Below are 26,585 nucleotides of genomic sequence, written 5' to 3' on the forward strand. Positions count from 1 at the left end.
ACCTATGCACCGGACCTACAGAACTTCTCATTGAATTATATATATATATATATATATATATATATATATATATATATATATATATATATATATATATATATATATATATATATATATATATATATATATGCGCTGAAACTGGCGAAGAGGATAGTGAGGATAAACACCCTTGTAACTTGCACAGTTCTGCCCAAGACGGAACTGAGATCAAAATGTGGCGTGAATATGTATGCATGACCATATGCATGTATATACGCCTGCAGTCTCTTGCAGCGTTTTATACGTCGCTCTTAACCAAACTTAGCGACCATTTGACTCACTACAGAACACCATCTAGATTTTTTAAGGTTCTACCAGCCGTGGACCTATAAAACTCAGCATGACAACATAAATACCAAAAGAGGATGCATGTCTTCTTAGCAGCTGTCCAAAAGCTTGCTCAAAGTAGGGTACAGGACTTCACTGCTGCAAGCATTACACAGTGATGCAGCTTTTCTTTATCTGCAAAAAAAGAAACGACGCTGTGAAGCGCATACGGTAAACATGTATTAAAAGGTAAAGATGGGGATTTTTTTCTCCTGATTCCTGTCATGAAACTTCTAAAAAATATTCAAATTTGACTATCACTGTTTCTTGCTTAATATGGACTAAACTCCTGAATAGGGTAAATTGGCGGAAGAGGGCTCTAAATAGTATATCTATTACACACATAAACTTGGCAGATTGACGATATATAGATATATATTTGCAGAGCTGAATAGCAAAGACCAAAAGTATGCAAGTGTCACTGTTCCAAACAAGAGTGCAGGAGCCGATTCAGTGCCTGGGATCTTGTTCAATAATTTGGTTACCACCGTACGTGGTACGTTAAGATTAATCCCGAGGTAGTAATACTCTATAATTGTTGAAGTATTATAGCACTTTCACGCATAAGAAACATTAAAATAGAAGTAGGCAACTGTCACCGCGATCAGTCCTTCTGTAGCATATTGAAAGAAAACTGCTGGTCCACAACAAGCTTTTGCCTCATTGAGGTCCTCTCCAGTGTAGCTGGTACCAGGTGTGTATGTAATCTCCTCATATTGCAATGTAAATAGTGCAAGAACAAAAGGAAACAATGTTATATTATGCAATTTCAAGAAATGAAGAATGTTCATGCACCTACCATACTCAGGTTCTATCTGTTTAGTTTCACCGCACACATACCAAGCAGCTAAAGGAGGAGAAAAATGTAAAAATCCTCCTCCATACCACTCTGTGAAAGTGGATGCACAGCGAAGCTGGTGAGGACGTTAGGCAAGTACCACCACCCCAACTGACGTTAGACGACGTGACACAAGCACCACCACCACCACAATCGACATACGTTACGCGCGCATGTACGTCTGCGGAAGTTCAGCATACTTCCTCATTCTTCTAGGCCATCCACGAAGCGCAAGTGCCTTATTGAACTAAATTATTGCTTAAAAGTAAACTGCGTCAGAAAAATGCGTAAAGTACGACTTACACACAAGCTGCAGACATGATAGCTACGGAATGTTATTAGAATATACGACAAAACATAAATATGTTACGCAGAAACTGAAAGACAAAGCCCCTTTCCATTTGCCATTTGAGGTCTCTCTGGGTGGTCGATAGGGGGCGGTACCGTTAGCACAGCATACATCCTCATTCCTGTACGCACTCCGCCAAGCGTAAGTTCGTTATTGAAGTAATTGAATGTCTCAAAGTAGAATGGGTCAGCGAATTCGTAAAGTGAGACTTACACACAACCTGCAGACGTGATAGCCTCAAATTTCGACTCGAACATACGAGCAAACACAATTTTGTTACGCTGAAATTCGAACACAGAGCCTTTGAGCTGCCATTTGTTTTTGGGCCCTCCTCTTGGCGCAAGTGCTTTATTGAACTAATTGATTTGTCAGAGTGAAATGTGTCAGAAAATTCGTAAAGTACAACTTATACACAACCTGCAGACATAATAGCATCGAATTTTAATTCGAATATACGAGAAAACTTCATTCTGCCACGCGGAAACTCAAACCCTTTTTCCAGCTGCCATTTTTTGAGTGAGCACCCCGCGAGAAGTTTCTACCAACTAGAGGCTAACAGCTTCGCTGTAAAACTTTCAGAAGCCACACTTGACTGTGATTGTGCGATAGCATTTTAGCATTACGGTTTACTTTGTAACTCTTGGAGTGTGCGAGTTTTGACTTGGTCTACGATGTCTATGGTAATGCTGGTGGCTTAAAGATGATTCACTGCACGTATAGTAGCGGACAGTGTACGCTACTATATGATATGATATGATATGATATGATATGATATGATACAGATATGATACAGATCTTCTAGGTTTCAAATTCTTTGTGCCTCTTCTCACTAAGAGGATTATATGCTATGACCTATAGCTAGTGTGGGGCTGATTTCATATTTTCCCTTTTCAGGGCTGGCTGTCCTTTTGTTGTCAATTGCAGAGTTACAATAGTGAGCAAAATGCACAAAAATAATATTTACGCGGGCTCCTTTGCGATTTCACACATTCAAAAACACTTAACATGATAGTGCACATAAAACTTATAAATACGAGTTTTGCAGCGCCGCTTTGACAAGCCCAGCTGCCAAATGTAGGACGAAAAGGAAAGCTTCATTTCAGTACACCTATAACTTCTTAAGCGAAAGTTCTTTTTTCGGCATAGTAATTCAACTTGCATTGTTTTCCACAAACATACCTGATGATGCTTTCGGTTCCTTCAAAGTTGTCGATGAAATGTGCAGAGCTGCAGCAGCTGACAAATCTGAAAACAGTTGGAACGTGCGTTATTAATCTTTTTACTGCAGAAATACCCTTACACTTTAGAACCCATCCACGACATTAGCACTAAGATTGTCATACCTTTAAATGTGCCTTTATATCATCACTACTGCAATAAATTGGTCCAGTTGCTTTGAGTATTGATTTAAATGAAACAAATTTTACTGAATAAATGAGCACACCGAAAGAACACAAGCAAGATTTTTGAGAACAAATTGACGTGCATCTACACGTTCTTAGGTTTCATAAAATAAAACCTTGCAATATAATTTATCCTTTTCCTTTCCACAAATTCACGCAATTTTTTGACAAATATTTAAAGCCTCCATACAATGCAGCTAGCGAAAAGCACAAACTGTCGAATGAACCAGTTGGTATGTGCTCATTATTAACTTCACAGTATTGTTAGAGCGTTTGGCTCAGAAACAAGGATCATGATTCTGTTTGGCGGCAATTTTTGGTGAAATATTAGCTGACAGACAGGCATCCTCGGCGAGGACCACGTTTGTTATTTCTTTGATAGTTTCCTGTTTATTTAAAAAACCTGAAACGCAGTACAGGATTTTTTCACGAGGTATACTAAACAGTATAAACACGAAAGCCATGGAAAATCAGTTCTGCGGAAGCCCGCAAGGTGGAGAAAGGTTCACAATACGAAGATTGTCATCCACCGACTGTAGCAAAAAGCTACAAAAGAAACCCACACGAGTTTATTTTATGGCTTTGGGGCTACAGTCGGTTGTATGGCAACGCATGTGCACACAGAACAACATAGTTACAAGTCGAAGAAACAGGAAAGGCATAACAAAACACATATTACACAGTGTATTATAGCAATGAACAAAAGTCTGCGTTGGAATGGCGACCTTGAACGCAAAGTGGAGAGAGAGAGAGAGAAAGGCAGGGAGGTTAACCAGAGGTAGTTCCGGTTGGCTAAACGCAAAGTGGAAATTAGCTTAATTGTATAGTGGTGATGGTTGACGGAAGGCTGATGAGAAATGTATGCCCAGAGAAGTACAACATATTTCTAAGCATTCACCAATGAAACGCAAAGTGGAAATTTGCTTAATTGTATAGTGGCATTGGTGAAAAAGAAAAGTCGGAGACATGATTTTGAAACATTTATTATTAACACACCTTATAAGCATGTTTGCGAAAAATTTGATCACAAATGGAATGATGACGGTGATGATGTGTGTGTGCGTGCGTGCGTGCGTGCGTGTGTGTGTGTGTGTGTGTGTGTGTGTGTGTGTGTGTGTGTGTGTGTGTGTGTGTGTGTGTGTGTGTGTGTGTGTGTGTGTGTGTTTTATGGCGCAAGGGCCAGGTTTGGCCAAAGATCGCCATCAAGTGGAATGAGAAAAGGTTTAATTCTCTATAAAAGTCGAATTATATATGGTTTGACGTCCCCTAGGAAGCGCATTGAGCTGGGCAGGCCATGCTTAGGCAGGTAACTGGTGAACGACTTGAGTTACAGAATGCGTGCCAAGGGAAGGGAGACGCAGGCGATAATTGCAAAACATTTGGTCGGGTGATGAAATTAAGAAATTTGTAGGCGGAAGGTGGAATCAGGCAACGCAACACAGGCCTAATTGGAGATTACTGGGAGGGGCCTTCGTCCTGTAGTGCACATAGAGGAGGAGGAGGAGGATGGTGGTGGTGGTGGTGGTTGACGGAAGACTGATGAGAGATGTATGCCCAGAGAAGTACAACATATCTCTAAGTACATTTCAGCATTCTATAGTCTATACCTCTTGTGTCAAAGTGGCAGGCACGCAATTTGGAGGATTGGCCAGAAAATGGCACATACCCAATAGCACTAGAATGGGGTAGTCCAAATGTAAGAACTTTAGGAAAATTAAATACGTCGTTCAACACCACGCGCTGTTCTATAAGAGGTACGCGTGTTTAAATGTACCTGTAAGCCTACATTATGTGTGCTGGTCATGCGTAGGTATGTGTTGTTTTATTACGCACAACAGAAAAATAATGGAAGTGAATAAACGCTCTTTCCAGTTTTATTCAAAGAAGTACTGACATAAATTTAAAGCCTGAGGACCGGTATGGTTCAACTCTTCCATAATTGTGGATAGATTTGACCATCTGACATTTGTGAACGGTGGTTAGATGTAATAATTAAACGTATAATCCATATAATCTAATATGAGTAAATTATGTGGATGACTCACTTAAAACCGCACAACCTTGCGACCTCATTATGATTTAAAGTGGTATTAGTGAAATTCGCTACTTCTTTTGATGTTATCCGAGCATTGCCAACATCGCAAATATGTGCTTGGACTCTGGTTGGTACACATGAGGCTTAACTGCGGATATTAGAGCGAAGCTTTCCATGTGAAGCATCCTGAACTTTCCCGACCCTGAGGGCTAGTTGGGTAGCTGCTGCTGTTTAGAAAAAGTTCATTTCAACAAATACGATGTGAACATTTTGAGTCACACTGCTGTCTTGCCGAATATATTCTCGGATATAATACACGCAAATTTTATATGAAGGTTGCCAAGACGTGGCTTATATAAGCCTTCTATGCTGACTGTGTATGGCTAGTTGTGTTCTGCGTATAAAAAATTAATAACTTCGTGCATACTGCCTGAACATATATGGGCCCATAGGTGTCTCTAAGCACACCTATTCGTTAAAAAGAGCGAAATTATATTTAGTGAATTATTTTATTTACTTGATTTTCTGTGATTTAACCACTCAGTATGTGCCATTGGGTTCTTGCCCATCCTCCACAATGAACATGTCCCACTATATGCGATTCGTACATAAGACATCAACATACAATGTCAGCTCACAGATATTTCTAGAGCACATCGATATTGTAATATAGAATAATTAAATATATTTCACGAATTTTTTTTAGTTTACTTTGTTTGATTTAGCTACCGGTATGTGCCACTAAAGCTCTGCCCGTTCTTTGCCAATCTTCCGAAATGGGAATTTCCCAGTGTGACAAAAGAGGTATAGAATCATTTAATGTTGTTTGATCCGTATTGTACTATTCTGTGCATACATTTGTCATCACTAAATTGTACTTTAAAAAAAAACGTATGCGCGGAGTGTTGGTAATCCATATTTCAATTGTACACATCGCCGTTAGCTGTAAAGCATTTTATTAACCGCTATACATCAGCTTCGCTTCGCACAGCTTCCAACATGGGCTTTGGATTGGCATACTTTTTTGTTCCCTTATCCCCCCTCCCCCTTTTCTGGTAAAAAACAAACAGCCAGTGCTTTGTTCAATCGGCGCAATCGTATCACTTGTTTATGGAGCGTCTAGTTTCCTGCACTCACCTGAGACACTGTTATCCGCTCACATCCCGTGTGGAATGCAAACTTATATTGAAGTATAAAGAGAATCCCCAGTTTATTGATGCAAGAAATGGCGCTGAGTACTAAAAGGTCAAAGCCCCTTTGATATAGAGTTTAATAAGTAATTTATGGTATTCAATTGCATTTCTAAAGAAGTTGTATTCAAGGCAATAAAAGATAAGCAGAAGCACAACAGTGTTTCTCCAGTTACTTTTGTGAGAGATGGCACGCCTATGTTTCGACAGCGGGACATGGCTGACTGGCCCCTCTTGTGCGCGTCAGCGGTTTGCGATGCCACGTGACCACTACCACCTGTATTTACGACCAGAAAGATTGATGTGACGGCTGGATTCCCCACTATGTGAACATCAGCACCTACCGTTCATAGAAAGGACGCGTTGTTCATTCGTCGCGTGTTGAAGCAAACGAACTTCATTACAACCATGCGTTTTGATGTGGATCTCGTGGAAGGGCGGATAATATATGCGCAAAAAATCGTATTATTCAGGTAGAATCTTATTGACTTGAATGCTCGTGCGGTCATTTCGGACTTGAGGCCCTGCAATTATAAAATCTTGTGCTAGTTTTGGGACGTCTGCTTAACGGACAACTCATAATACAAGTGAAAATCCCAAAGACAAATTTCATGTGCTTGCAGTTAGGAAATATTAAAGATTCCCCCCCCCCCCCCCCGACCACCACCACAGGCTCCGTCAGTAATTTCGGTTACATGATAACAGTTGTAGAGGGCTCTCCTGGAGGCATTCGACCATGAGAATTTAAAAAAAAAAGGTTTAGTATATATAAACAAATGAAATGTCAAAAGTAATAGTGCGAGGAAGCGATATACATTCCCCCACAGCTGAGGCCACTTCTCGTTTCTTCGACCAGCGCCAGCGAGTGACGTTTCCCTAACTACCGTGTCGGAGCCGCAGGCTCAGCTCTCCTCTTTTGTCACTACCCGCGCTCCCGCGCACCTTCCCCCTCTCCCGTCACGCAGCTTTCCCCTTTGTTGTTCTCTGGTTAGCTTTCACGAGACTCAGTCGCAGTGGTCTCTTAGTGGTTATGGTGTTGGGATGCTACGCACGGAGGTAGCGGGATCGAATCCCGGCCACGGCGGCTGCATTTCGACGGGTGCGAAATGTGAAAAGACACGCGTACTTAGATTTAAGTGCACGTTAAAGAACCCCAAGTGGTCCGAATTATTCCGGAGTCCCCCACTACGGCGTGCGTCATAATCAGATCGCCGTTTTGGCTCGTAAAACATCATAATTTCTTTTTCACGAGAATTCCCAAGTTGTTTGAGCTACTGCTGGCTGTTTGTGCGTTGCAGGCGCTATGCGCGTGACGCGAAGGCACCAGGCGTGTGACGTCGTTTCGCTGGCGGGCAGAGGGGGGCCGGGGGGTCTTCGAGAAAAAGGACGCGCGGGTTTGCATATTGAGCTGTTTTCGGGGCGCACATAGTTGTAAATCCCCTGCATACACGACCGCCACCGCTTGATCTACGCAGTGCTTGTCTTCGTCCCCGCTTCCAGTGTGTGTGTCTATTTTTGCGTTAATTCCTCTCATCGCGCTTTTCTGTTTGTCATGCCCAAATTTAGTGAAAGCTCCTTTAAATATCGTGGAATGAATGGTTGAAACATCTATACAGATGAGAACTTGAAAGCCCTGCCTCTTTATTAGTGCACCAAACTAAAAAGCAAAATCTGTAAACTGAAAACAGGAAATGTACAACAATCTATGTAAGGGAAGTTGTGTCCTAGTTGGCCGGCACGTAGTATGTACATGAATTTCGAAACAACTTGAAATGAAAAATAAATAAATAAAAAATGAGTAACTAAAGCAGTTCGCGATTAAAAATACACCATAAATAGTTCGGAGAAAAGCAATCTTGCTCGTTGCATATTACACATTACTCTTCTTACTTTTTTTACTGCTATAGAAAGCGCTGGGTACGTCAGGGAGGCAGTCGACCCTAATCCTGCAGCCCTCCCCCTTCTATTTTTATCCCTTCCTAAGGAAAACCCTACACTTCAGCAAAACGAAATTTCAGCGCGGCTTTGGCACTAGTGTGCTAAGTTTCTTTCACCTTTACCTTTGTTAAGTACCTTTGTTAAAAATGCGAATCACCAAAATCATTCTTCTCTTTTTTCATTTCAGGCATGCCGTGCAACATGTTCGTGTCCTCCTTTCTTCTTCCACGTAAGTATACATTTCACGTATCTATATGCGTACCTAATACCGCTGTTCTTACCAAATGAAGAAACGATGGCGAATTTCGCTTGATTAGGCGCCGAACATGTCAATGGTGTTCCCCAAGCGGTTGTAAAAACAGCAAAACGACAGCACTCAATGAATTTACGAAACTGACACACATAGACACAGGTGGTGAATATATAGTTCGCTGCCAAACACACCATCGTAGATCTGCGCAGGCTTCTGCATCTGGCAGGAAAGTGAGTGGCTACTACGACCTGTTTCTGCCCGACGGCACCCTACAAACTTATCTTATTTCATCATATTTCATCAGTCAGCGGTATATTCACTTTACGTATAGCTCCTCCGTAGGCGAGTCTGCGAAAAAGAAAAATGCGAAACACGGCTTATATTACCCTCACTCTTACTAATAGAATGTACTGATGTGGAACCACTCGACATACATCCTATAAGTATGGCGAATTGCGCCACTTCCCCTCCGCAAACAACCATTCCTCCACTCACTATCTGCAGCTACGCTTTCTTTTTTTTTTTTTCCGGGCTGCTCTGCTAGCTAAACTCGTGGTTAGCTGCCCCCTGTCTATGAATTACACCAGCTGCTATCAAACATCTTTGCCTTCCCAGCCGCTATCGCTCCATCGCCTCAAGTGAAAAAAAAAAAAAGGCGAGATTAGATACGATTTATTGGGCCGCACACACGTGTAATTTGCTAGGCCACAGTAATTGCACTTCCAGTTATGCCAGGTATATCCTCTTTAAGAAAAGGGGTTCGCGCGTGTCATGTGCGTGCGTGTAGAGAGAAGGAATGTGTGCTTTTCCTCTTGCCCGTCCCTTTCGCGCTTTCCTTCCGGCGTCGTGGACGCATTTGTTGCCTCGGCGAAGCATGGATGAGATATTTGTTTTGGCTCCTGCATGATCACTTAACGCGCAAAATGAACTAGCTTTAACCGAAAGTATACAGGTGCAGGAACCGCTCTTTCCGAAGCCGTCACGCCTTCGCCCTATCTCCGGTTTCGAGCGGTTAGGCGAACTAACAAGACAGTGTGGTCATAGAATAGCTACATTGTTGAAAATCGCCACTGTAATTTTGTAAGTGAGCCTTACGGATACTGCATATGAAATGGTGTGTCTACCGTGCGATGAAAGTTTTGTTACCGTCATTATGCAGTAAGCAAACAGGTATCCGTAGCCCGTGACTTATTTTACAGAATAGAGTTCTCTTCTATGAAGAGAGATTGTAAATAGATAACTACTTTGTTGAAAAATATGCTATATACTGGGCGCTGGGTATGTTTGTTGTTTCCTTGCAGTGTGCCCAAAGTAAAGTTAGCCCTGAGTAATACTTGCGCTTGTCTCACTCTCTGTAGCACTACGTCGTTGAGGTTTTGGTAGGTTAGCAAATTGACGCCCCACCGAACCCGAGGCGCCTAATACCGCGCAATGCCTCGGCCGAACATCAAACTCGTTATGACTGTCATTGCTTTACACACACACACACACACACACACACACACACACACACACACACACACACACACACACACACACACACGTGTGTGTGTGTAGCTATCGTAATCTGTCCCTTTCGCAATCACTGAATTCGGCATCACCTATAGTTTGCCGGCGTTCCCGGAATTCCCGGGAAAAACCGGGAATTCTCAGCGATTTTGAATATTCTGGAAATACTCATCAAATACTAATGAGCGAAAAATTATCTGTAATTTTATTGAAAGGGTGCAAAAGTCGCGGTAATGGTGGCTCGAGTAACAGAGAGGAAAAGTAACGAATCGTCTTTGACGTCGTGTCGTCGGCTGTAGCTGCCAGTGTATAGTGAACGACCGACTTTCCGGACGCCCGTTAATTCGGGCTGCTTCGCGGCACCACCACGTACCCCACAGATTCATTTTATAGGAACGTCTGAAATTTCTGGTGCAAGAACCCTTCGTAATCCGATTTTCCGGGCTTTTTGCCCTGAGCGTAGGTCCGAATTAAACGGCAGTCAAAGCCACCACCGCCGCCATTTTGATTACCGCGCCGCCTCGAATGGACGTCCTCTCGGGCAGTTCCGTTGGTAGCCGCAACCAACACCGCGGCAACGCTAGTCCTAGCTGCTTCGACGTTCGCTATTAAGCTTCTTGCCGTTCGGTCCCGTGTTTTTCACTGAAAAAATTCGCCGTTGTCACCAATGGCACCACCTCCGCCTTTGCGGTCCTCTCGATTGGCTCGGAAAGCATGGTGTGTCGCATAATGCCGGTTCGCGAAAGTCAGCTTCGCGTCAATGCAGTAATGTGACGCGGTGAAGCATAACAAGCGTGGAAAGGGGCAATTGTCACGGGACACTGTATTCCTTAATTATGCGCGCGTGCACTCGCCATCTCCTGTAACAGTACGAGGACGAATGTGTCTAATAAGTGTACTGACAGGCCTTCATAGCTTTTTCGGGTGTGCCTGTGGCGATTTGAGCCCTTAAGAGCAGTAAAAGACATGCATTTATTTTTTCGTACTGACCGATTTTTCGGACGTTCTCGCGGGGGTCCGAAAAGTCGGACGTTGACTGCAAAACTGACTAAGAGGATGCTTTAAATGGTCCGTGGTGCGAACGCGCGGCAGAAGGACGACGAGAACAGAAATGACCTACTCATTGAGGAATGAACAGGAAAGGAAGCATGCCGCCGCTTCTTTGAAGGAGCTTGAGCTCAGAAAACAAAGTGTTAGCTGACGCCGATATGCAGGTGTCCCTCATCCAAGTCAAAATAAATTCTTTAAAGCAGTGAAACGCAACACTGAGGCGTTGTGCGGGTGCTCAGCGTATGTCAGTACAGTTGAGGTTGACTTACCAGCAGTTGCGAGAGAATCTCACTTGTTACAAAGTTCGGGGCTCATACCTATGAGCTTGCTATCAGTTGATAGAAATAGGTCACATTCTAAAAGATTTGCTTTTACTCCTTACTATTTTACTCTTTCTTTTTTATTTACTTTCACTCCCTTTTACTTCGTCCTTACTTCTCCTTACTATGCAAACTGGATTAAGTGTTTTTTTTTTTCCTAACATGCTTACTAGGGAAGGACAGCATCGGGCGACATAGTGTCAGTCCGTCTTGACATAAAACAAATTTCTTTGTCACTCAGGAAATTTTGCAAAGGCACTCAGAGAAAACCTGGAAAGCTCAAGGAATTTGGAAATGCCAACTTGGTAGACAACCTGTATCGGCTCTCATATTTCCTTGTATGCAACAGTAGAAACGTCACTAAATTTGCTGACTTCCCTCGCAGGAATTGTTAGTTCAGCACTCCTTGCACTCACTCCCACCCTCCAAGAGCTGCTCTAGTCGGCTAGGCGATTTCGCTTGGGCTACTATAGTTTTTAAGCGTCAATGCGCACGTTCTCGCCGCAGAATGCCCCAGCGAATTGAGTTACAACTTCCCTATTTACTCTCAGTCTTTCTTTACCGGCAGGTTTGGTCGGCTATCGTGTGTCACGTTATAGAGCCGTCCGAGAGGGGTATCTCTTTCACGCCGCCCCACGATACGCGAGCGCGCAACCAGCTACATCGCAGGCGAGGAAAGCCCGCCTGGCCGCCGAAGTTTTGTGGAGCTGGCTGGACGATCACTAGACGAGCGGAAAAGACCGACGAGCCGGCTTTTGTCAATTGCGACGTGGAGCGGCTGCACGAACGAGAAAAGAGGCGGTAGAGGGATAGGAGGGGGGTGGGCAAGAACAATGCCACGAGGAGAGTGGAGAACAATGACACGCCGTCGCCACCGCTGCATCCAGCCGCCGGCCAGACGCCCGTGCTTGCGTGCACACAACACGCCGGACCCTGTGTGCAGAGAGTTGAGGGGGGGGGGGGGGGAGTCGGTCTATCGCCGGCGGCGGCAGCGGCGCCGCGTCGGTCGGTCGGTCGGTCGCCGACGCATCGCGCACGCAAGCAAGCGGGCTCGAAGCCACCAGTGCTGTCCGCAGCGGCGCCGTTCCGAACGAGCGGGCCGGGAGGGGGTGGGGGAGAGAGAGAGAGAGTTGGTAAGGAAAGAAGGGGGAGGGGGACTTCCGAGCTCGCGCCATTGGATTGTGGGGTTCAGAGTCGACCCCCCCTACTGAAATTTTCCTTCGTGCCCTCGGCTCGACCGCCTGGCTTCGAGCTTAGCCTGGCCCGTCCTGGTCTAGCCGCCTTTCCCGCACCGTAGTGCCCGGCCGCTGCTGGCCCTGTCGGAGATGTATTTGATTATATGGTAGAGAACTCGTCCCCCCGTTCTTGGCTGCTCCTCTCCGAAGCCTTTGTATTGAAACTTCGTTCGTCTCACTTTATCTTCTTTTTTTTTTTTCTGCGATTTCTCTTCAAGGTTCGTTCTTCATATTCCTTACTTTTTTTATAATCTCTACTGTTTTCTTTGCGTCCCGTGCTGTTCGGTGGATGCCTTGCGCGGAGTCTTCGGCCGGCGGGGTACGTTTCATTGCGTGCGACCTCCTCTTTTGTTGCCCGCGCCGCGCACCCCTCTTTTAGCGCGAGGGGAGCGCTTGGGAAGTTCGAAGGCGGTGCGGGCTGCAGGAGAGCGGGAACAGCGAGAGCGAAAGGCGACCGAAGCGGGCATCAAAGAGGGCGTTGCTGTTCGTGAGCGCGCGCGCGCGCTTTTTTGGCCCCCTGGCGGCGTTCATTGTGCGCCGGTCGGAAACCACTCCAAGCGTGCACGAAGATTATGTAATTATAGACGTCGCGCACTCTGCGCCTTTCCGTTGCCTTATCTACTGGTCGCCCGTAGTCTCGTAGAGACGGCGATGGCGGCTACGGGCATGTGTGGAGCGGTTCGTTTCTGGACCGCTGACACAAAGGCAAAGCGAGCGACTGTAGAATTTTGAGGGAAGTCCTTTCGAAGGAGGGGGGCGCCTTGGAGATTTGGAGGTCTCTACTGGTCTTTTATGATTGCCCCTCCGTCCGTGGGCGGTTTTCGTGCGGCTCGATTGTGCGCTCATTCAACTCGATAGAAAGGCGTGCTGCAGCGTCCTCGTGCATCACATCGTACGAAACCAGTGTTTTGGGGTTTCTCTATATGGAACTTGCAAACAGAGAAAGTATCCACGCGATGCGAAAGCGCTCGTTTAAGGAATTTATGCACCAGTGATGACGAAATTAAGCCGAAATTAGTTTATCTCATAAAGTATATTTGTCTTAGTGGAACTTCACATGCCATGCTGGGACCGCTGCTGTTAGGAAATGCATAAACATCCGGGTGTCAGTCGTACGATATGTAAGTGCTTAGCGTATACATACGTGGAGATGCGACGCCAGCTGTTGCATACAATGCCGCCGCCCCTGTGACAGTAGATTCGCTGTGCTGTCACACTTCTTTTTAGTTTTTCACGTGACCTCTTCTAAGACGGACACTATAGATGGATTATAGACTGATGAATGTCCCTTTCGCAAATAGGCCGTTGTGAATTTTTTTAGGAAAACTGCGTCTTATAATCCGAATGCCACCCCATAAACGTTGTTACATTACTATTCATTATCGGAGTTCGTACCCGCAACAAAGTGCTTCGACAAATTTTCCACTGCCTTTTGTTCTTGCCTGTGTATTTTGACCTTTGCGCAATATACCGCTCACGTATGTTGCAATAAACTGCCACATGTATTTACACTTTCATTGAACCGCCTGCTATGATAATTTGCGCATCCATAAATCTGTCTTTGCTTAATCGGATGCATGTTAAGCCAGTTTCAACTCCGTCCAAATGAACCAACCAGCTCCCGAGAGTTCGTCCTCCGGAACGCGGGCTGGAACGACAAGTTTAAACTAAGGCGTGGTTAGTGACGGTCGCCATAAGAGTCGGGAGTATCGGTGGCGCTTAGTGTGCATTATTTCAGTAAGGCCCCAGTACATGTGGTTCGCTATTGGCTATTTATCGATTCTACGCGGTAATACAATGAAGGATAAGACAAAAATTTGCTTGGCATCTGGCGTGGGTGTTGCCGGATTTCATGTAGAAAATTGCATTGTGAATTTGACATTCTACCGTATATATGATGTGTTCAAAAGTGTGTCATGCCTGTAAAGACTGAAGGGGAGTTGCAACAATATTTATTTTCAAAGACTATTCAGGTATAACTATAGCACAGCCGTGGCGATGTCAAAGCACCTTCCTGCAATATCCAACGAGTTCGAGGCGAATGTATTCACGTTAACGAACATCCTCCATCTTTCACGTTTACGCAGTGCTAGTATTTGGGGTTCAATGCAGCTGTTGTACAAAACTTTGTTACTACGCTTGTATGTTGTTATTCCGTGCTTTGTGCAGTGACGAATATAGTGTACCGATTAATGAAAATAAAAATAACCGTAATAATAACATAAACATCGGCAGTGTAGTTGAAAGGTTGCCCAGCAAGCACAATGTTATAAATGTTAGGTTCAGTCGCGATAACGATATCTTGAACGCGTATCTCTTTCTTTATTTTGTGTATTTTTATTTCGTATTCTTTTTTTTTTCTTTTTTTACAGAATACAGGTAGTGCATATTGGAAATTTCGCCCCACAAGGGTACCCAACTTTATGTTACCACTATAGAGAAGTCGACCACAAGTTGGTTACCATTTTGAGGGCACAATCGAATAAAGAAGTGAAAGAAACAAGGCAATTGCGCCTTGCGAAAGTGTATGACCAGCGGAGCTGTATAAACGTCGTGGTAAGAAAGCTTGTGGTAAACACTTTATTGTATCAGTCATTGTCAGTTAGTAACGAGAGTCACAATGGCTTTGTGGTCGCTGCTATATACATTGATCGGCATACTCGCAATTGCAGACACATTCTTTAAGAATGTCAAATCGATGCACGTACGCCGCTGGGTGGTCAGTTGGGCCGGATCGGCGTAGCATCGCAAGCGAAATGTCTCCAACACGAAACGAGTAAACCACGCCCTCTGCGGTCCCGACATATTCACATTGAAATCGCCGACAACAACCACAGGGGTCATCGCAACTTACCCACGCAAAGTCAGTAGCCATGAGCCTTATGGCGCTATGAGCCATTGTATTTTTTGCTTGCTTACGGGGGTATGAGCCATTGATGATGAAAGATTTCTACATGCTGTTCTATATGTGGTACGCGTGATTCGAAGGAATGTAAACACTGTTCGCTTCACTTTGCTGAGTGCTTGTATAACCTCTGCGTTTGGGGGCTATGAGCCATTGCACTTTTTACTTGATTACAGGGGTATGAGTGCTTACGGGGTATGAGCCATTGATGATGATAGTTGTGTGCGGACACGAAAATTCTACGGTAACCTTAGCCATATACAGCTCAGCTGTAAAAAGAAAACTGACGTAGAGTTAGGCACTCCATAGGATGATCGATTCTTCCTGCGACAAGGTGCTAATGGCTAGCTGTATAGCTGTACGACAGGCTGGAACTATGATAATGTGTGTGTGTGTGTGTGTGTGTGTGTGTGTGTGTGTGTGTGTGTGTGTGTGTGTGTGTGTGTGTGTGTGTGTGTGTGTGTGTGTGTGTGTGTGTGTGTGTGTGTGTGTGTGTGTGTGTGTGTGTGTGAGTGTGTGTCCACTTGATTCTCAATGCTCGCCACAAGTAACATGCAATGTATGTAGCCCGCCTTCGTAGCCCGAGCTGGGGAATCAATGAGCACACGCTTTGAAAACGCGAAATTTATGGGTGCATCGAATCCTTTCAGTACGAAAAATAAAAAATAAATAGAGAGTGTGTATGAAAGAAAAAGTATGAAAATGTTCAGGTGGCATTTTCTCTTATATTCTAATGTGCTTTGTAGACATAGCCTTGCATAGAATATCAGCTCCATCCTGTATCCAGAGATGTGTTCGGGATAAACTGTGAAAATTCTTTTGTGAGAAAAAGAAGGAAGTTATGCGAATATTGGCGGCATAAAATTTGTTTTTAACATGCTGTCGATAGCTTTTCTTGTCATGTTACAGAAAGAAAACTTGTTTCATGATGAAGTTCACTCTCCTTTTGGGAGTAACATCTACCTCCCTCATGATATCAGTTTTCAGTGAGCATGAAAGAGTCAAATGATACGGTGCGGTTGTAGCAGATCATACAGGTATAGACAAGCGCGTTACATAGAACGTATAAGAGACATTACACGCGACTCTACACGATACATCGAAGCATCAAATTAGCCTATCAGTATATAGTATACATACAGGGCGTTCCACGTAACTTGAGTCAAACATTAAAATTATGCAAATGCCACGTAGCTGGACAGAACCAAAGTAATGTTGTTTCCCTTTGCTTGGAGATACTAAATTTTTTTTTTCCCGGTATATATTCAGAGTACTCAGGATGGCACTGAGTTTGAGATGCGCGCTATCAAACTTGCAGTAAATATGCACTATTGTTCCACTTAATGCTTTACGAAGATGTAGTTTAAACATTGAAGCTCAATAGCAACTGAAACGGCAATGTATTTCGGCACCAACTTCGAGAATGGATACCTCGAAACAGCTGTCATCCTGAAAATTCTTTCCAAGGGGATATCCCTTGCAAACTCATAGGCTACAATTCGTAAATTGCAATTTGTCAAAGTAATTGATTCAGAAGGTTATTAGTAAATTTCTGATAATTCGTTGATTACGCCTTGTGATTTGGGTTGCAAGTTATGTCCACCTCATTGAGTAACCAAGCTCAATGATAAAAATTATGCCATCTGCCACAGCCGATCTTTAAAATTTCTCTATGATCTAAAAAGAAAAATACCCGATATATATATATATATATATATATATATATATATATATATATATATATATATATATATATATATATATATATATATAACACTTTGATATATGCCGAGCTTCTAGCCATATCCGTAAACATAAAATTCAGTTTCTTTGTCACTGTGCACTACATTGGCACACTCTATGACGTCATGACGCGGCAACATCTATTTGGTTTCACTACCTGCCCTTCGCTTCTGTCAATTTCGTAGAAATCTAAATCTGCGGCTAGGTAAATGCCACCCATAGATGTACAGCAAGTACAATATACCGGTCTACATAAACCGATTAGTTAGCTATAGTGTCCACTTCAGTGAAACGTTCAACGGGTAAACAGCGTCTTTCTTACACCACTTATGCTCGCTTTCATTGTTGTTCTTGCTGCTATTTTACTATACTAGCAACAGATTGCGTCGATATCAGCACCATTCACCCTGCATAAAAATAAAGCTATTAATGAGGCGTGCACCATCGCTACAGTGGCTTAAAACAAGTCGATAGGCTGATACAGCCTATTCTAACAACGTAAATACGTCCCTGTTACGTTCTAAACTTATGTATATGTTTAAACATGCTTTGCGTACAACGCCATCGATACGTGCAACGTGCAGGAGTGATCGCTGGCGACTGCGCTAAGCTCGCGTTGTCTGAACAAATAATTTTGTAATGCTCGTAATCAGTATAGCATGGAGAGGGCTATAGACGAAAGCATTGCCACATATTCAGAAGGACAACCAACCTGCGTAAACGACTCTAGCATTGACTGGTGTTGGCTTTTATATACTACCCTATAAACGACTGTGATCGTGTGAATGAACTGTAAATTTATTTATACCCTTAGAAGTGAAAAAGGTGTAAATGTGTGTATAACTCGCACCCTTAGGGTGTATGTTTATAACTCACACCCCAAGGGTGTGAGTTAGACACGATTACACTCTTTTTCAACTTTCTCTCCGTATCTCTCTGATTCTTTCTTATTTTTTCTACCTCCTCCGTACACCCAGTGCAGGTTAAGAAACAGTCTTTTTTTTTTCTTCTTTTAACCCCCTTTCCTTTGTCCTCTACTGTCTCTTTCCATGTGTATGTACAAGTAATGGAACAAACAAGCGGCGGCTACACATCTGTCTAATGAATCATCGTGAAAGAGACGGTACTCATTCTTGCTTCCTATTTATCCGTCAGTCTAACCGTTTGGCCAGTGCGGCGTCGGACTTCAATTTAAATACTATAGCTTCGAATAAAATGAACAGCGTTGAGTTCAGGCTGTTTATTTTACCGCATAAAAAGGTTTCTTGCGCATAAATAGCTCTATTGCAGTGAAGGCAGCAGTGATCACAACAGGGGTGCTACGGTCTACGAAAGCGCACGTGTGTTCCTTTTTGGCAATATACGCGACCATAACTCGTGATAAATCAAGTCGTCATTCTATCATGTCATTTCAGCATTGAGGGTTTCGAGAAAAACATGCGGTACCTCGTTTCTTAGTCGGAAAGTATTATGCTTACCCGAAAGACAATAAAAAAATGTTTTAGTAACATAATTTATGTCCATTTTACGAATTGATCGATGTTGTTTTGTGAAGTAATTAAAGCAGATGGATTTAATGTTATCGAAAGTTTTTTTGTTCCCTTTTACGTTCCGAAAGAATTAGCATCAAACAGGCAACAAAAATAAAATTTGGAGTGAGATTTTGCTGATATTTTTTCCTTCTATTATGTTGGCACTTAAGGGCAGTAATGCTTGAACGTTATCTACACGGTTAGCTCTCAAAACATTTCTACCAACAGCATTTACTTATAGCCCTGCAGTGAATGTGAAACTTCGTAGGAAAGTTTGTTGCGTAAATATTTAGTGTGTTAGTGTCACGCAACATGTACGACATCACACGTATTCATGACACTTTCAAGACAGAATTTCATTCTTCTTCTATAAGCACAGAACTTTAAGCAATTCCGTTTGAAATGCCCCATCGGAATCATATTGTGCGTTTTTTGTGACAGAATGCTATAAAAATGTCGAACATTATTTAATATTAGCATATTTATATTCTCCCTTCTAAATTATTTCACCCTTCTAAATTAAAAAATAAATATGCTAAATTTAATATTAGCATATTTATATTCTCCCTTCTAATTATACCAATAATTATTAAATTATTGGTATATCACTATGCAAAAAACGTGTTTTTATGTGCCCAACTTTCTTTTTCTCCGCCAAGCTTGCAGTTTTCTCATTTGCAAAGAGGGACAGATTCTTAATGAATATCTCATGCCAAGGACATCATTTTGTGCAGTTTTATTGGTTCGTGAATTGGCTCTGTACTCTAAGGCTGTGCATTGTTGTCAGATCAAACGGACAGTGCAGCATGACTTTCACATAATTTCTCGTATGTCATTTCCGTTATGCCCAATAGTTACGTCAGAGTGTTCTTGTATTCATATAATACATCTAAATTATTGGTATATCACTATGCAAAAAACGTGTTCTTATGTGCCCAACTTTCTTTTTCTCCACCAAGCTTGCAGTTTTCTCATATTCAGTAAAGAGGGACAGATTCTTAATGAATATCTCATGCAAAAGACATCATTTTGTGCAGTTTTATTGGTTCGTGAATTGGCTCTGTACTCTGAAGCTGTGCATTGTTGTCAGATCAAACGGACAGTGCAGCATGACTTTCACATAATTTCTCGTTGTATATCATTTCCGTTATGCCCAATAGTTACGTCAGAGTGTTCTTGTATTCATATAATACATCTATATTATGCAAACAATTACTATGTCTACTGCAGAGCCCTCGGTAGCAATAGCATATTGTACGCAAAAGAACTCCGATATATAGGTACTATTATGGGAATACTATGCAGGAAATCAACAGCTATTCTTTTGATAGCTTTCATTTTTCAACCCTGAAGGTCCAAACATTGACGGCCTGTCTTTAACCGTTTAAACGTTACTTAAACTACATATCCAGTGCTATTACTTGAAAGCAGGTATGTCCTGCCAATTTAATTTGCCCATACATGTTCTCCCAGCGACAACTGTGCGTCCTTACTGTACTGTTGTCAGTTCCCTGAAAATCCCCGAAATATTACCAAGCTTAAAAAGTATATAGACTATAACGACCGCTTATAAAGTTGAGTTTATCAAATCACACAAAACGCGCGTTCGGCTTCTTGGACGTGCTGAGTCTTCATCTTTGCTGGAAAATGTTTTCATAATCTAAACTAGCAGTGCTCTCTGAGCTAGGGCAAATTTAAATTTATGCGTGGTGATATATCCACTAAACAATTTCGTGCTTTCCAGTGTGAAACATACGCTTGAGTCGTTATTTGCCATGTCCGTGGGATCGAGAAACATCTTGCAGAATCATCTAAGATGCGCCTATCCGTGCGCTTATATTTTTTGTTTTACACAGAGGAGAGAAAGGGAGGGAAGGAAGCGAGGAGGACCAGTCCCCTTAGCAACACCGATGGTACACTTTATGTAATTTTTTCTCGGCGAGCTTTCACCGATTTCGTCACCGTTCTTACTTTCCTCTGAGCTACCAACCAAGGTTAACAGTAGATCCGTGTTCTCAGCCGTGTTCCACATTGGAGACAACCTCGCGAGGAGGCGAGAGAAAGCGCAAATAAAATAATAAATAATACAAATGAGACAAACCCGCAGACGCCACGAAACGCGGACGCCGAGGGGCCGAAGGAGATGGATTGTAGGAGGCCGTCTATGCGGCGACATTGATGGATACGCTTCCGATTGGCCCGCGTCAAGCGATCGCTATGTGGCCTCCGCACGCAGGCTCCGCCTCCGACGCGAACGCCCCCTCTCCGCCTAGCGGTGGCCGCCTGAACTGCAGCTTTATGCGGCCAGCGCTAGGTGGCGCCAGCAGTACGGCGCGAGACGTTTCTGCGAATGCTGCCGCGAGAGCATCCTTGCGTCGAACGGCGCCAGCCAATTTCTTGCCGCGTTTCACTTTTATTTTCGTTAAGCGCAAGAGTAGGCTACAGTTTTCCCATCATTTGGTATAATATTCGCCATATAGAGTGCTTGCTACAGTTTCTACTGCTTTGATCAATATGAGAGGGAACATTAAGTTGACTTTGGAACAACGATATTCGTGAGTCGTGACGCAGAAGAGTGCAACGCTGGGCGGTCCAACATCTCTTATGGAGGTAAAAATATTGTTCGAAGAACAGACAACAAAGAAAAAAAATGTGATACTCAGATTTGAATCTGACACGCTAGTATCTACAACGAGTAGCTTGCTTTAATTAACATCGAGTGTCATTATACACTTTTATGCGGGACACGTGCCTTTAGCCACTAACACCTCTTGAAATTCAATTTGGGTATTCCCGGTGATATTTCTCGAAGGCGTACACCGCCTTTCCACAGGAAATTTGCATGCGTGACTGGCACTAAAATCGGGTGCCATTAATATTAGCGTCCTCACTGTTGCAGGATAGTGATTCTTACACTTATTAACTCGAGCCCAGCCAACCGATTTTTCATTTTCCTTAGTTTCATTTCATTTGTTCTTGTATAGCCGGGGCCTACACCGCCAACCCCGTCGTCTTGCTTTACTCGGCCTATCCCTTTCTCACGCTTGTGGTGACGCACTGTTAAACGCCGTTGCTAGACGACGGTGCTGAACGCCAGCGTTAAACGTCCTGCACACACACACACGCACATAGCTTATACCTTCTCAGATTCAGTGACACGCCTGTAACATTTGAGTACGTTTTCTTACCAGGCTTCTTGGTGAAGCTAGCGGTGCAGCTATCCGTGACTTTACACTTTCTATTTATTTTTCATTACTCATTCAAGAACCACATTGCAGCCGCGCGAGTGTAAGGTCGTACTCCACCGCTCACCCAGCTCGAGGTTTCCTCAGCTGTTCTGTTCTGCCACAATGTGCTCGGTAATTAGGGCATTGTCCGCACTCCTACGAACCTGCAGACTACATACTGAGATGTATTCCCTGGGAAACGATTTTGTTTTATCGTGCAGATGAAGTGAAACAACAGCATTTTCACCTTTAATTCAGAAAACGTTCTGTTGCCCTGCTTTTGAAATAGAAAATAAGTCAAGTTATCAGCTCCAAGTTTTGCCACTGCATACGACATGTACATTGTGTCGCTATTGTCTACTTGTTCTTTCCTATCTTCCCGCTACCTGCAAGCTTGACCAGAAGCTGCCTTGCTTAGTTTTGTGCTTGGACGCATTCAATTTTGCCGCAGACATCAGTGGACCCCGCTTTTTAGAAAGTGCACGAATGTGCGTCGATATTTCTGTGACACTCGCAAAAGCAGTGCTTCCCGGGAGATAATCATATGGATCTCGACCACAGGGACGGATAATAACGAGATCAGACGGGCCGCACCAGTTCTAGCTGCTCTGTGATGATTATTTATGCGTCCCCATACGACGTTAGACGCAGCCTCTGCTGCAAGACAAGCCTGCATAGTAATTCCAAGGGCGTGTCCTTACGACAAGGAGGTGTATACGCTGGGTGATGATATACCCCTGACTGGTGCACCTTCTAAGGTATTCTCCACGGTATTCTCCATTAACTTTTATCACAGCTGCTCATCCCACTCGGCACGTGTGTTAGATTATGTGAGATAAGGAACAAGGCAACGCTGATATGTCCCAGAAATATGCCCATGCAGCTCCCATGATCGTTTGCGCTTTTCGATCACACGTGGAGCCAGCCCGTCGGTCGCCATGAGAAGATCGCTCTGATGCCTTATTCTATGCTATTGTTATCATCCACCATACACGGCCGCCTGATCCCGTTGATAATGTGGGCAGGCCGTCGCTCTGACCACTGGCCAAGCGCGAAAAGCCTCAAAAAGCATAGAATCGGAAAAGGCATCGCTACAAAATACCGGCTGGATGGGACTTGCGAATCCAGATAATTCCGGCGTTTTCACAACATACCGATGCGTGTCACATCTTGTTTGTTTACGCCGAACTATTTGTTATACTTTATTTGGCACTAGGCAGGAAGGCTGGCTTATCTGGAGACAAGGTTGATATGCTGAAGGCAACGTCCTTCCGGGTCATTTCATTTTGAAGGTTTATATGGAAGAAACAAATGTCATTACGCGTGAATGCGATTTTGCAGCTGCTATAGAAAAAAAATGCGCGAACAACTCCACGCATAATTTACTATAATTTACACTGAGCACAGAGACCGCACTGCCCTCGATACTACCTGCGTCAGCTCGTTGACTTGCAGGATTTCCGCGCATTCTCAGTAAATTATGTTCATCCGTATACGGCGCGAGAAGTGTCGCATGTGTGCTGCAGGTGGTGCCTGCTTCGCATTCATCTTTACGACTATATGTCACGACTGCTGCGGTGCTCAGTTATACGCACGTGGGGAAACTGATGCCTTGAGCAAACGTTGTCATCACCAGAACGATTAATGGCAAGCATACCCCCACCCCCACCCCACCCTCCCGCTTCACCTGTTCTCGGCTTCACTTTATAACGAGAGAAAATGTGAGAGATAAGCTACCCTTTCTCGCTTATAGCCTCCTATGAAAGCAGATGCACGTGTCACACAGCGAGCTGTCGTCAACAAGTTTATCTAACGCCGGCCACGTGTGCAATGAAAATGTGTTGCGTGGCTAAAACATAAAATAAGGATAAACAAACAGTAACCGGATTCGCAGAATTTTTTATTCGTACAATGATTGTCGCCTTCGCTAATGATCTGTCTGACATGATTGACTCACATCATGCACTTACTAACATTTCCAGCGATAAGAACATTGAGTGCGTGTGTGTGTGTGTGTGTGTGTGCGTGCGTGTGTGTGTGTGTGTGTGTGTGTGTGTGTGTGTGTGTGTGTGTGTGTGTGTGTGTGTGTGTGTGTGTGTGTGTTGTGCTTACGCCGGAACAGCTACAGCCGAGCGAAAGTCCCGCCATCTTTGGTTTTGCCTGCTTCTCTTTTATATTTACCATGCCCCTGTATACCCGCGTAGCCGTCTGCACTCGTCTCGTGCAAACTAGGTTAGATCAACTCGGAACGGGCCACGCCACTACGCCGCCACTGCCTCGCTGGCCGCGCCAGCAGGCTCGGTAGCACAGGCGCAGTCTCTAGGAGTTCGTGACACTTCTTCCCCAGCTGCAGTCGAGCTCCTGATCATACACACACGCACGTACAGAGCGTAGCAGGAAGTTCGTGCGCCCATGTGTATGTGTGTGCACTCCCGGCACACACACACACACACACACACACACACACACACACACACACACACACACACACACACACACACACACACACACACACACACACACACACACTGGAGCACGCGTTCTCTTTACGCGGGAGGGAGCGAGCGCCTTCTGTTCCAAAGTGCGTGACAGCAGAAGCGAGACGAGGAGAGAGAAAAAAAAAAGGAAATAATAATAATAACGGGGCGTAGTTTGCGCAGAGAGCCAGGTGTTGTTCGCGGGGCGCGGGATGTCGGAAATTAATACAAAGAAAGCTGCAGCCAGCGCGCCCCAGGCGCAGTGGTGTACGTATAGCTTTGGCGCGCGCCGGCTCCCGCCTGTATACTGCTGACGTTTCTTCCTCTTATAGGCGAGGTGCCGCGTAGGGCCGCGGCATCACCCCTCATTCCCCGCCCTCCTCGCCAATTCCGAACCTTCCGCGCAACTTCCCCGCACTTCCAAACCTCCCGCTGTCTCCTCCGCTTTCTCGACGACTTTCCAAGACCGCGCGCGCGCTTGCGTCTGTGTCGAGGAGAACCGCATGAAGCGCCGCTGTGCCAGCTCGTCTAATTCCACCCCTCGCGCGAGCCGACTTCACATGTGCCGGCGGCGCCTCTGTAAGAGCCAGGGGCTCCCCCACCACCCCCATCTCTTGCGCGAGATGTTTGTTTCGCGAAAGCCGCGGTGTCTGCTGACGTAGCTCGGGCGGCACAGCCGTGCCAGCCTCTCCTTTGGCTGGCTTCCGCCCTCCGGTGCAGGCAGCGTGCGCAAGCTACTGTGGCAGGCCCTGTATAGGTACTACCGAGCGTTGCCAGGGGCGCTGTAAATAAACCCCGGAACGCGTACGGTCGGCGAGCACCCGTGGCCTCTCAGGGTCTCGACCTTTGAGAGTTGATCTCAAAGTCGCGTAATATTCGTGTATGTATATAATGCGGGCGTGGGTCGAGCTAAAGAGAAACGCGAAGTCAATTTGTACTGATGCAGTATCCTTTAAAAGCACCCGTCTTCGTTACTTTCGCACTAAGAGGGAAGGTTACCGAAAGAGGAAGCGAAGGAGAAAACTCAATCAATGTTATTATCCTTTTCTTTAATTTCACACCGAGAGCGCTGCTTTGGTGTACGACACCCCGAAGGCGCGGATTACATGGTATTTTTCTCTCGCACTGGGGTGGTTAATTGTGAAGCAGCAAAACTTTTCAGAACATGCTATGTTAAATGTCTGTCCGTTCTATTTGTGTGTGTATGTGTGTGTGTTTAGGTTATACAGCGTACAGTCCATCTTTACTAAAAAATAAACTACGACCGCCTAGACGACGTCACAATCCATGACATCATGCCGTGTGGCGTCGCCTGCCGTCTTGCCTTCTTGTATCTTTACTGGCATGTCGAGCATCCATACCAGACTGCAAGATAATTTACACCCATAAAAGTGAAAATAGGTGTAAGTCTCACACCCTAATTACACCCGTTTTGGTTGTAATGATGTGAGCTATAGACACATTTACACCTTTTTACTCTTTTAAGGGTGTAAGTTATTTTTACAGTGCACGGTGGCATAGCCATGGTTTCTATTAGTACTGTAGAAAGAGCATTAAACTGTAATACAGATCAGCTTCTTTTCTCTCTCTTCACTGTCTTTTTTAATAGTGCGCCAGTCGTTTCAAACACTTGTTACTGCGCGTGTATACATAACAGGGGAAAGGTGTTACACGTTATGGTTCAAAGATCGATGTAAGTACCGTTACCTTATACTTCAGGTGGCCTATGGCCATAAGTACACGGACAGCTAATTGGTGTATTTTTAAATATTCTTTCGCGGCATTTCATTACATTTAACTTCTTTTTATACACCTACGTTGTCTATATACGCGCGTGTATAATTGAAAGAATAGAAACGACCAAAGAAAGGAACGTGACCGTCATCTTGCTGCGTGAAGCGTATGACTTCCGATTTATCAATGAGCCAGGGCAACGCTACGCTTAATTTTCCGTGACGGCCACTGTTGTCGCTTCCGCCAAGTAGTTAATCTCAGAGGCACGCCAAATTACAGGGCATTCATCACTACTGCAAGCACTTGCAACTCTCTGTTATCACGCGCCCTGCGCGTGGGTATACACCTGCGTTTGGCATATATAATGCCCATTTATTGGGCTGTACCTCTCGACGGCGCGAATCACTCTCTCGCACATTACGAACTCGTTATCGTGAAACATTATTAGATTGCATTAGACTGTAGAAATACTGACCTTTTG

General features: G+C 44.3%; 1 protein-coding gene and 1 long non-coding RNA gene across 5 annotated transcripts in view; one reads left to right on the forward strand and one right to left on the reverse strand.

The window, feature by feature from the left end:
* The window catches only part of LOC139059110 (uncharacterized), a 201,710-nt gene that overhangs the window by 96,662 nt on the left and 78,463 nt on the right, over window positions 1-26,585 (reverse strand). For all 4 annotated transcript variants that reach the window (XM_070537014.1, XM_070537016.1, XM_070537015.1 and 1 more), the window contains exons 3-4: window positions 2,733-2,798; window positions 396-501 (exon numbers count right to left, since the gene is read on the reverse strand). In XM_070537014.1, the coding sequence (XP_070393115.1) occupies window positions 396-410 (15 nt within the window). In that variant the 5' untranslated portion in view covers window positions 411-501; window positions 2,733-2,798. The remainder of the gene's footprint in view (window positions 1-395; window positions 502-2,732; window positions 2,799-26,585) is intronic.
* The window catches only part of LOC139059111 (uncharacterized), a 135,084-nt gene that overhangs the window by 49,373 nt on the left and 59,126 nt on the right, over window positions 1-26,585 (forward strand). Inside the window, exon 4 of the long non-coding RNA XR_011513924.1 lies at window positions 8,307-8,348. This is a non-coding gene — a long non-coding RNA (uncharacterized lncRNA). The remainder of the gene's footprint in view (window positions 1-8,306; window positions 8,349-26,585) is intronic.

Source organism: Dermacentor albipictus, chromosome 4, assembly GCF_038994185.2.
Source record: "Dermacentor albipictus isolate Rhodes 1998 colony chromosome 4, USDA_Dalb.pri_finalv2, whole genome shotgun sequence".
Taxonomy (NCBI): Eukaryota; Metazoa; Arthropoda; class Arachnida; order Ixodida; family Ixodidae; genus Dermacentor; species Dermacentor albipictus.